This window comes from Capra hircus, chromosome 25 (genome assembly GCF_001704415.2).
Source record: "Capra hircus breed San Clemente chromosome 25, ASM170441v1, whole genome shotgun sequence".
Classification (NCBI taxonomy): domain Eukaryota; kingdom Metazoa; phylum Chordata; class Mammalia; order Artiodactyla; family Bovidae; genus Capra; species Capra hircus.
The window spans coordinates 16608178-16620576 of record NC_030832.1 but is presented as its reverse complement, the minus strand read 5'-3'; the positions used below and the strand labels follow the sequence as shown (position 1 = coordinate 16620576).

The 12399-nt window shown below is 45.5% G+C and overlaps 1 protein-coding gene across 3 annotated transcripts in view; it reads left to right on the top strand.

Annotated features, from left to right (window-relative positions):
• SYT17 (synaptotagmin 17) overlaps window positions 1-12399 on the top strand; it is an 83296-nt gene that overhangs the window by 37597 nt on the left and 33300 nt on the right. For all 3 annotated transcript variants that reach the window (XM_018040977.1, XM_018040976.1, XM_018040978.1), the window contains exon 6: window positions 12026-12146. In XM_018040977.1, the coding sequence (XP_017896466.1) occupies window positions 12026-12146 (121 nt within the window). The remainder of the gene's footprint in view (window positions 1-12025; window positions 12147-12399) is intronic.

The following is a 12399-nucleotide window of genomic DNA, read 5'->3' as shown; positions in this document are numbered from 1 at the left end:
ACTCCTTTCCCAATTTGGAGCCAGCCCGCTGTTTCATGTCCAGTTCTAACTGTTGCTTCTTGACCTGCATACAGATTTCTCGGGGCAGGTCAGGTGGTCTGTATTCCCATCTCTTTAAGAATATTCCACAGTTTGTTGTGATCCACACAGTCAAAGGCTTCGGCGTAGTCAATAAAGCAGAAGTAGATGTTTTTCTGGAACTCTTGCTTTTTTATGATCCAATGGATGTTGGCAATTTGACCTCTGCTTCCTCTGCCTTTTTTAAATCGAGCTTGAACATCTGGAAGTTCATGGTTCACATACTGTTGAAGTCTGGCTTGGAGAATTTTGAGCATTATTTTGCAAGCATGTGAGATGAGTGTAATTATGCGGTAGTTTGAGCATTATTTGTCATTGCCTTTCTTTGGGATTGGAATGAAAGCTGACCTTTTCCAGTCCTGTGGCCACTGCTGAGTTTTCCAAATATTTGAAGGGCTGCTTATAAATCAGTAGGTGGCCAATAGAAAAATGGGCCAAAAGAATTGAACAGAGTCTTCAGAGAAGAGGGAAAAAGATGAATAGCTGATGAACATGAAAAGACGCACAGTCCTTTTAGCAGGCAGAGAAATACAAACCGAATCCATCATAAGATGTCCCGTGGACAGGAATAATTAGGAAGCCTGCCAGTAACAGATACAATCCAGTGTAAAATGTGTGTGGTCAGCCATGCCATGAGCATAGCAAGGAGGAGCCCTGAACTCACACAGAAAGAAAGTCAGTGTTTCCACGCAGAGGAGGAAATGTAATTCAGTATGTGGCTAGATATTCAATCAAAGAAATGCAAACAAAAAATGTTTTGGCAGCCACTCTGATCCCTCGCCCTTCCGTCACATGTTAATACCCAGTGCTGGGGATGCTGTGAAGACATTTCTGCCCTCTCCCTTTCCTGGTGGCTGTGAAGTTAGTTCAGCCCTTTTGACAAACGGTCTGGTGGTTCATACTGAACAGGAGACAAGTATCTGGACGTTTTTCATGGTTTAATATATTCTTTGACCCAGTGATAACACCCTTGGGTTTTATTAGAGGGATGCAGTCTAAAAGAGGAAAAGTGCCAAAGTGCCCTATTTTAGGTCTTTAAAAATAACCTAAGTATCTAGCAATAGAAAGTGGTTAAGGTAAATTACAGTGTTTCAGCCTAATGGAATATTCTAAGTAGACATTACAAAAGATATTTGTGATGTCTGGGTAGTAACTTGGAAAACGTGTGTGTCTATTTAAGTCTTAAAAAGGCCAGGGGCAATATTTCAGAATTCACCTGTGTTGTCAGTGCAGCTATGCAAATATTGTTTTGATTATTGACAGGGACTGGAAGAAGAATCTGAAAGGGTGGCGGTGGAGAAAAGAAAGCTTTTGATGAAATGTGTAATGTGCTGGGATTGTGGCTGAATTTTGCTTTAAAAAAAAATCCAGTCCTAATTTAATATTGTTCGTGCAGTAAATTAAGAGACAAAAGGTTTCTCCTGACTCTTGGGAACAAAGGCATGAGCACACAGCAGCTGTGTTTGGGCATCATTAAAAGTGTGTGCACACATCTGAAATCCTCTGCTAGGTGAGTGAGAGCAAGGGTGCCCTCAAAGCACTTCAAAGGATGTCTGTCAGGAGGAGAGCCTGCTGTTTTTTCCCAGAAAGTATCTTTTGTCCCAAATGGTTTTCTTTGATTTCCCTTTTATTGATGAAGACTTAGCTGTGTTCAGAGGTTGCAGGCAGGCAGAGTTTTTCTCTGGGTGGAAAGCAGGGCTGCTGAGGGGCTGGCAGGGTGGCTTCTGGATTCATTTGAGTAATTTACAGATGAACTATTTCCGTTTTCCTAAGCCTACCCAACGTGGTTCAACCAAATGAAGTTCATCAGGCCCTTTAAAAAGGAAATGAGACCTATTTGCAACATTGTGTTGAATTGGGAGAAGGCAGGTGTGGTGCCAGTCACCCAGGTCCTTCTCCCACATTAGCTTCAGTTTTCTTGGGTAGGGCTGGTGACAGACCCTACGATTGTGACGATGACCCCTCTTGTCTGGGATGTGGTGCAGGGGGCCTCCCCCTTGGGGCCACATAGCTTGGTCTCATGGCCTCTGGCCTCAAGTTCTTCCTGGTGCTCTGCAGATAGTGGTGGAGAGACGGACATGGATGAGTGCATGAAGGAAAGAGAACAAGGTGACGTGGTAGAAAGTGGTGGGGGCGGGGGGCTCTTGTCCACTGGGTGGTCATGGAAAGCCTAGAGCAGGAGGTGACATTTGAGTTGAGATTCCCAGGCTGAGGGAACAGCAAGCTCTGGGGTAGGAATGGCCTTGTGTTTTCAAGAAATAAAGCAGAGGCAATTGTGGCAGCCGGATGAGGTCTGAGATGGAAGCAGCGGTCAGATTATTTAGATCCTGATAGATAAGTGGTTCTCAACTGGGTGATTTTGCCCCGAGGGAACCTTTGGCAATGTCTAGAGACATTTCAGGTTGTCACAGTTAGGGGTGGTGTGCTGCTGGCGTCTAGTGGGTGGGGACCAGGTATGCTGATAAACATCCTCCGGTGGCCAGGACAGCGCCACGACACAGAACGTTGTTGTTGTTGAATCGCGAAGTTGTGTCCAACTCTGTGCGACCCCATGGATGCAGCACGCCAGGCTTCCCTGTCCTTCACCATCTCCTGGAGTTTGCTCACACTCATGTCCATTGAGTCAGCGATGCCATCCAACCATCTCATCCTCTGTTGCCCTCTTCTCCTCCTGCTCTCAATCTTTCCCAGCATCAGGGTCTTTTCCAGTGAGACGGCTTTTTGGTGGAGAGCAACACGGAATGATCCTTCCCCAAATGGCAGTAGTGCCAAGGCTGACAAATCATGTTGAAGACTAGGCCAAGGATTTTGAATTTCATTCTAAGAGTGATGGAGGGTATTAAGCAGGGAAGTGAGAGAATGGCCTGGCTCTGTTTCCTTTTGTAAACCTAGAGTACTGAATCCAGTTCTTCCAGCTCTGACATGCCAACCTTATCAGATGAAATTTGAGTTGGAGAAAGAAGACTTCATAGCATTGGAGATCCCCTCAAAGTAAGCAATCCATTCTCCTTGGGCTGGTTGAACACATCTCCCAGAAGGAGTTTGTATCTGGTGCTTGGGTTCCTGCTTGCAGTGAAGAAAAGGATGGGAACTGTAGCTTGATCTTTGACTTACAGCTGGTGCTCTGGCATCTTCCAGTCTGGAGAGACTACCCAAGACAAGTTCAGCAGAGACAGTGAATGGACTTTCTTCCTAGTCGTTGGAGTAAAATTCTAAGTCTTTAGTTGCTGTGAACATTTGTTCAGGCTAGAATCATGTATAAGAGAAGAATCTGAACCAGTACAAGGTTCGTAGGTTTTATTACGATTTCTCAGCCTCAGCACTATTGATATTTTGGGCCAGATCAATCTGTGTTGTGTGTGTGTGTTTGTTGGGGTGGGGGGAGGGGGGAGGTGTCCTGTGTTTTGTAGGATATTTAGCTGCATTGCTGGCCTCCACCCAGTAGGTGTCAGTAGCAACCCCTTCCCCAATTGTGATAACCAAAAATGTCTCCAGACTCTGCCAGTGTCTCAGGAGGTTGTGGAGACGGCAGAATTAGGTTGCAGGGAAGGCATAATTGCCCAGATTGATGAAAGTTTAATGAGTCAGTATGTCATTGGTGTCCACAAAGATCACTATAAATCCCATGACCCTTCGGGGCGGGGGTCAGGTTGGGGAGCTACTGAAGTAGGTGGTCCTGCTTTTTCTGCGGCCGTGTTCTGAGCTCCTTACCAGCTGTGCTGGTCAGCTTTTAAATTTAGCACCAGGTACTTCTTCTTCTAGGGAAGAGAGACTAAGGGGACACTGGCTCCAGAAACCCTCCAAGAATATTCCGCCCTTGGGCTTGATGTCCAGTACGTGTTGTCCATATGTGGGCGCAGTCATGGGCAGAGGCCCCCAGGGTAGCAAAGACGCTCCACTTTCAGAGCTGGGTTAAGGCTTGACCTTGACATAATGATAGAGCCTCTCATCCTTTGTTGTTCAAGATGGTTATTCTCAACTGTTTATCCCAGCAGTGGTCTAAATTCCCTGCAAGGGACACTTCAGGATAACTTCTGAAATATCAAATTCTTGCCAAAAAAATATATTTCTGTCTTTTTTACTTGGAGTGGAGATGGGGGGCATCCCCCACTTGTAAGGGCTCAGAGCACACTTCTTCAGGCACCATTGTCTTTCCCGCTTAAAAAAAACAGACAAACACAAACCAAGAATGCAAATGAGTGAAGATAATATTACCTGCTGTGAGCACTAACGAATGCTCACTTGCTTTAGTCGTGTCTGACTTTGTGACCCCATGGGCTGTAGCCCGCCAGGCTCCTCAGTCCATGAGGGTTCCTAGGCAAGAATGCTGGAGTGGGTTGCTATTTTCCTTCTCCAGGGATCTTCCCAATCCAGTGATCAAACCCTCATCTTCCTTGTCTCCTGCACTGCAGGTGGATTCTTTACCCACTGAGCCACCTGGGAAGCCCCTATTTATAAAGAGACTCCTCACTAATTTATTTGAGAAACATAAATTTTTAATCCTCTTTGGCTACTTTGTTATTAATAGCAAGTTACTTGGAAATCCAAGGACCGAGGAGCCTGGTGGGCTACAGTCCATGGGGTCACAAAAGAGTTGGACATGACTTAACAATAAGCAACAGCAACAGCTCGGGAGTTTGTGTTAGTAATATCAAGATTGTTCAGGACCAGAGCAGCAAAGGGTGCAGGGCTGCAGTGAAGGATCCCTTCATTCTGTTTTATCTGCAAGGGGTGCCCCTTCCTGCATCATTTGATGGACAAAATCCTACTTCCCTTTCTTTTGTTCCAACTTTATTGAGATATAATTGACATATAACACTGTGTAAGTTTAAGGTATACAATGTGATGACGTATATAGAACTTTGTATGTATTTTGTATGTATTTTGTATGTATTTTGAAGTGACTGCCATGATCAGCTGAATCAACACATCCTGCCTCTCTGTTAGGGATTAACTCAAATGCATCCTGAGTGAAGAAGCCTTCCCTGATCACGCCCCTTCCCAGAGTGGATGGTGCTTCAGTCTTGTACTTGGTCTGGTTCATATGGCTTATTAACACCTAGGACACATTATATTTTTTAATTGAGGTGAAATTCACATAACATCAGTTTAATCCGAAAGTATACATTCCAGTGACACTTAGTACATTCTCAATGTTGTAAGACCATCGCCTTCTATTCCAAAACATTTCTATCTCCAGGGGAGACCCTGTACCCACTAAGCAGTCACTCCCATCTTCCCCTCCTCCCAGATCCTGGCAACCACTAATCTGATTTTTGTCTCTATGGATTTACTGATTCTGGGTATCTCATAAATGGAACCACACAATATGTGACTTTGTGTCTGGCTTCTTTCACCTAGTATCATGTTTTTGAGGCTCTACTACACAATACTGAAGAACATGTCACTACTTCATTCATTTTCATGACTGAACACCACCATTGAACGAATCATAGTTTGTTAATCCATTCATCCATTGATGGACATTTGGGCTGTTTCCCCCTTTGGCTACTGTGAATGGTGCAACTTGAAATTCATGTGCACATTTTTCTGTTCTCTTGGGTATATACCTAGGAGTGAAGTTGCTGGTCATACCATATCTGTATGTTTCATGGAATGGCCAAACTGTTTCATAGAAGAGTGGCTATGACATTTTACGTGCCCAGCAGCAGTGTACATGGGTCCCAGTTTCTCCACATCTGTGCCAACACTTATTCTTTTCTTTCTTTTTTCATATTTTCCCTAGTCTTCCCCAGCCGACTGACTTGTTGATGGCTGGGATCATGCTTTAATTAGCAGCAACGCGATGTGAGAGTTAATACAGGGACTGAGCTTGCTTCCTGTCCTTCCTCATTGGTGTGCCTCAGCTAGAATCTCTTCATCTGTAAAATGGAAATCTCTAGGCTATTAGGGGAAGAAATGAGATTGAGCCTTAGCTTGCCAGGATCAGTGCCTGGTCCAGGGTGCTTTCTTCATAAAGATTTGCTCTAATTACCATGTTCACGACTTCCCAGGCCCAGGCCCCAGTAACTGTTGAATAAATGTTTGTTAAATAAATCAAGCCTTCGATATTGCTCAGTTAGTCTCCTTTTTGATTTCTACCAACTGTTCCCCGAATTCCAGACAGCTGTCTTGCAAGTTGATCACTCCTGAGACAGAGAGAAAGAACAGCTAGATCAATGGACCTGCTTTCCTGGAAAAACAGCATGAAAACCTTGATGTGCTTGTGTAGGGTGGGGGTGGGGGGCACGGGAGAGGGCTGCCAGCTTGTATCCTACTAATGGAGTGAAGGCTAAAAGAGCTTCACTTTTTTTCCTTTAGATGAAAAACAACCTTCTCAGAAAGGTGATGACACCAGCAAACTGCCTTGTTGAGGGTTCTGTCAATGGCCCCAGGGAGAAGGCGAGCAGCCCTCTCCAGGAAGCACTCTACTTAGAGAGGGCTTGAGGGCCTCTTAGGAGCTGAGGGCTGGGAACTGGCCTCGGGTCCCACTCTCTTCATCCATCTCTTTGCACTGGCAGCTGGGCCGTGAGCAGGCTCCCACTGGGTCAGCCACAGGGCAGCTTTCTCTGGCTCCGTGGACCCTTCCAGAATCCATCTCCTCTCACCCTCAAACCCACTGGCTTTGTTCCTCCCTCTTTTCACTTGCTCTTCTCTCTGCCTGGCGTGTCCCCCTCTGCGTTTAACATGCCTCCAATCTCCCCTCAGTGGAAAGAGTGGCTGACTTTATTTTGGGGGGCTCCAAAATCACTGCAGATGGTGATTGCAGCCATGAAATTATAAGACACTTACTGCTGGGAAGGACAGTTATGACCAACCTAGACAGCATATTGAAAAGAGGAGACATTACTTTGTCAACAAAGGTCCGTCTAGTCAAGGCTGTGGTTTTTCCAGTGGTCATGTATGGATGTGAGAGTTGGACTAGAAAGAAAGCTGAGCACCGAAGAATTGATGGTTTTGAACTGTGGTGTTGGAGAAGACTTTTGAGAGTCCCTTGGACTGCAAGGAGATCCAACCAGTCCATCCTAAAGGAGATCAATCCTGGGTGTTCATTGGAAGGACTGATGTTGAAGCTGAAACTCCAGTACTGTAGCCACCTCATGCGAAGACTTGACTCATTTGAAAAGACCCTGATGCTGGGAAAAATTGAAGGCGGGAGGAGAAGGGGAGGACAGAGAATGAGATGGCTGGATGGCATCACCGACTCGATGTACATGAGTTTGGGTAAACTCCAGAAGTTGGTGATAGACAGGGAGGCCTGGCGTGCTGCGGTTCATGGGGTTGCAAAGAGTCGGACACGACTGAGCGACTGAACTGAACTGAACAATCTCACCTCACAGAGAGGCCTTGCCCACCAACCACCCTGGCTGACGTGGCAGCCCCGTGTGTGCCCCATCAGTCACCATCTCTGCCTGATTTTCTTGCTTTCTTTTTTACTATTTATTTTTATTTGTGTTTTTAAATGAAATATTTCTAACAGAAAACAATACAACAGTACCCACCTGCCCATCTCCCAGACTTGACAAGGGCCAATATTCTGCTCTGCGTGCTCGCTTTAGATTCCCGCCCCCTACTTTACTCAGGTATAATGTATCTACAATAAATGAGAAGTAGAAATGTTAGTCACTCAGTTGTGACCAGTTCTTTGTGGCACCATGGACTGTAGCCCACCAGGCTGCTCTGTCCATGCAGCTCTCCAGGCTAGAATACTAGAATGGGTTGCCATGCCCTCCTCCAGGGAATCTTTCTAACCCAAGGACTGAACCCCAGCCTCCTGCATTGCAGGCAGATTCTTTACCGTCTGAGCCACCAGGGAAGCCCATAGGCCATAAACACATACATTTTTAAGTATATAGTGTATTGATTTGGGGGCAACTGCACCTGTGGAACAACTACCACAGTCAAGATATAGAATATCATCTTCCCCAGAAGGACCCTGCGTCTCCCTTGCCCTGCTGGAGTTTTCTTCCTAGTACTCAGCATCATCACCTGAAATCACCTCATTCATGACTTTTTTTTTTTAGTTTACTGTCTCCACTTCTAGAAGGTATATTCCATGACGCAGGCATCATATCTCATTCCAGCCCAGGCACATAGTAGGCCCACAGGCAATCAATGGAAGCCGTGATAAGTACTCATTACCCTTGCGTGCTCACATCCTGACACATTTTGCGTGACGATGTCTGTAGGGTAGGTTGCTGGAAATGGAACTGTTGGGTACAAGAATATTTACTCTTTTTGTTAATACAAAGGAGACTGCTGTCTCCCTTTCTCTTGTCTATTCAGCATTTCTCAGCCTCAGCACTGTTGCCATTTGAGGTTGGGTCATTCTTTGTTTGGGGTGGTGGCTGTCCACTAGATATGGGTATTCTACAAAGGGGGGGTACCAGGAGCATCCCCCGTCGTAGCTGCGACAACCTAAGATGTCTTCAGACATTGGCAAAAGTGCCCTGGGGCAAAATTGTCCCCAGTTGAGACATAGGCTAACTTCTTGCCATCATAAATTGTTCCTCAGTTGAGCCCATCTCTAAACTATCCTCGATGACTAGATTGGTTGAATCTGGTTTTTTTTTTTTTTTGGCCTGTTTATGCAGCTCAGCTGACTGAATTACAAATCCTGATCCCTGTGTATACAGTTGCATTATGAGATGAGATGCTGGTTCATTTTAGAAGCAGGGAAGGCATCACTCTGACTTACGAACCTGGGAGAAACCAAGCCCACAGGACTTTCAAATGGCTTCTCCCTAGCCTGGGCACCAGCATAATGCACAGCACTCGTTGCCTGGGGACAAATACATATTCCAGGGCTTCGAGAACAGGAAGGAAACCCTTAGCAAATGTGTAAAGGACTCTGAATGTCTCTGATTACTCAAGACACTGAGTTGGCCGTTTCTTTCTTGAAAAATCTGCAAGCTTGTGTGCCCAGAGCTGGACAGCAAGAATGTAAAAGGTGAAGGAAGACAAGTGGGAACCTTGTGACATGAAGAGACAGATCCCGTCTGGAGGGCACTGCATTGTGCCCAGGTGTTGCCAGGTCGGGATGTGGGCTCAGCCTTGCCAGACCTTCCTGTTTTACAAGAAAGGCAAGAAATCTAGGCTTTTTTATGTGTGAAAAATCTTGATTCTTGAATTTTATAAATGTTAGGAAGTAGTTATCTGTTCGCTGCTGCTGCTAAGTCACTTGTCGTGTCCGACTCTGAGCGACCCCATAGATGTCAGCCCACCAGGCTCCCCCAGCCCTGGGATTCTCCAGGCAAGGACACTGGAGTGGGTTGCCATTTCCTTCTCTAATGCATGAAAGTGAAAAGGGAAAGTGAAGTCGCTTAGTCGTGTCCGACTCTTCGCTACCCCAAGGACTGCAGCCTACCGGGTTCCTCCACCCATGGGATTTTCCAGGCAAGAGTACTGGATTGGGTTGCCATTGCCTTCTCCAAATTATCTGTTTAAACATGATGTGAACCAAACAAAACATATCTATAGGCTGCCAGTCAGCATCCTCTGAGTTGATTTCCAAGGTTGTTTCATGTTTGGTGACTAACTCAGTGGGTTCAGAAATATTTTGGTTTGACTCTTCATCCAGTCAACAAATGTTTATTGAGTATCTGCATGTACCAAGCATTGTTCTAGAGCTGCCACTTGGTATTGACTTGTTCAAATGACTGACACCAAGAGATAGAGATTATGGGTGGGCGAGTATGTGGGTGGACAAGGGATGGGTGGATGGATAGACAGATAGATCAATTTCATCATTGAGAGATACATGCTAGAATATTACAGATAAAATAATGTGATATTTGGGAATTACTTCAGAAAAAGATGAGGAGTTGGATGAGGGTTTAGGTGAATCAATATTGGCCATCTGATGGAATTATTGAAGTTGAGTGACAGTGCTATGAGGAACCCCCCCCCCCGCCCCCCCGGTGGCTCAGAGGTTAAAGTGTCTACCTGGAATGTGGGAGACCTGGGTTCAATCCCTGGGTCGGGAAGATCCCCTGGAGAACAAAATGGCAACCCACTCCAGTACTCTTGCCTGGAGAATCCCATGGAGGGAGGAGCCTGGTGGGCTACAGTCCATGGGATCGCAAAGAGTCGGACACGACTGAGCGACAAATTACTACTCAGAAAAAGATGAGGAGTTGGATGAAGGTTTAGGTGAATCAATTATTGGCCATCTGATGGAATTATTGAAGCTGAGTGACAGTGCTGTGAGGAAGCCCCTTATACGCTTCTGTTTTCTTTTAAATGTGATTGGAAATTTCCCATACTAGAAATGCTTGGGTTTTTATTTATATATTTCTGGCTGTGCTGGGTCCTCATTGCTGCCCGTGGGCTTTCTCTAGTTTAGACAGACGGGGGCTACTCTTCGTTGCGGTGCACGGGCTGTTCATTGTGATGTCTTTTGCTGCAGAGCCCAGGCTCTAGGGTGCAGGCTTCAGTAGCTGTGGTGCTTGGGCTTAGTTGCTCTGAGGCATGTGGACTCCTCCTGGACTAGGGATCAAACCCGTGTCCCCTGCATGAGCAGGCAGATTCTCAACCACTGACTCATGATGGAAGTCCAAAATATTTGTCTTAATGTCCTTATCAGAAAAGCACTCTAAAAGATACATAGGTAAAATAGCATCATGTCTGGGACTTGGTTTAAAATATGCAGCTAAAGTTTTTCACAAGTCAGGGTATAGATGTGCTGTGGTCTGAATGTCTGTGGTCCACTCCCCCCAGCCCCTGGGAAGTTCACATGTTGGAATCCTAACGTGAAATGTAACAGATGTTAGAATGCTCAGCCTTTGGGAAGTGATTAGGTCATGAAGGTGGAGCCCACCATGAATGGGATTTAGTGCCCTTATTACAACTCCAGAGAGCTTCCCAGCCCTCTGCTAAGGAGTCTGCCACCCTGAAGAGGGCCCTCACCCAACCATGCAGGCACCCTGATCTACCAGCGTCCAGAACTGTGAGAGAGAAATTCCTGTTGTTTATAAGCTCCCCAGTCGGTGGCATTTTATTATTATAGCAGCCTGTATGGACTAAGACAAGATGAAACGTGTTACAACGTGTTGATAACTGGTATAATTGGGTGATGGGTCTATGGAGATTAATTAAACTGGACTATTTAACTTGCATTTGAAATTTTCTACAATTAAAAGAATGTTTACAGGGATAAAGAAGTGGGGGCCTCTTGTTTCTTGGTACTGTTGGAAGGATGGAGTCATGCACCGGGTGCGTATGTGAACTGCCCACAGCTTCCCACAGTTTGGTTGTATTAACAACAAAGGAACGGATACGCTTCAACAAGTGACGTCCCAGTCCGAGCTTGCTGTGGTGAGGCTAAAAGCACAGGCTTTTTGTGGGCTCAGCCTGCAGGTTGAGAACAGATTTCTCAACTGGTATAATATTACAGATAAAATAATATAATGTCTGGGAATTACTTCAAAACAGTATGAGAACCTGCAGGCTGGTCTGCCTCCCCGGCATCCTGCTGGGAGGCAGAATAGCACAGTGGTCAGAGAGTCTGGAATCAGCCTCCCTAAGTCCAAGTGTCCGCACTACCGCTTTCTAGCTGTGTGGCCTGGGACATGTTTCTGAGCCTCTGTCTCCTCCAAGCCTCAGTTTCCTCTTCTGTTAAATGTGAAGATTGAACTAATAATTTCATGTAAAGTGCTCAGCACAGTACTTGGCATGTGGCATTTATTTATTATCATTATTGATACCTTTGTTCTTACTATGTTGTTGCTGCTCTTAAATATTCTAAAAGCAGAACAAACTTTCTGAGATGGATGGAAGAAAATAATTGGGGAAAGAGGCTAAAAGAAGTCAGAAAAAGGGGTACCCTCTGTCAGCTGATCCACCCATAGAAGTCCATTTGTGAGCTGCTGGAATCAATTTCCTGCATGAGAGGTGCAAAAGAAATACAAGAAAAATGCAACTTCCTGATTCTGTCCTTTCTCCACAGAATGAGGTAGAACTCGGGGAGCTGCTTCTGTCACTGAATTATCTCCCGAGTGCTGGGAGGCTGAATGTTGACGTCATTCGAGCCAAGCAACTTCTTCAGACAGATGTGAGCCAAGGTTCAGGTACAGTGTGGCCCCTCCTAAGGCATCTATGTTTGTTTGACACAAGGGACCTGATTTTCTGCATCTTGGATGCTGTTAATTAATAGGACCTTATGAGGATAAAATAGTATCCTGATCTAGTCTGTTAGTTCGAGAGATAAAATAAATGATCAGATGTCTCTTAGGATGAGGCAGGTAAATGATACCATTCCATTTGAAATGGGGGTTTGATTGAGAGCAAGTGTGGTAACTATTGCAATCTAGATCCTCCTTG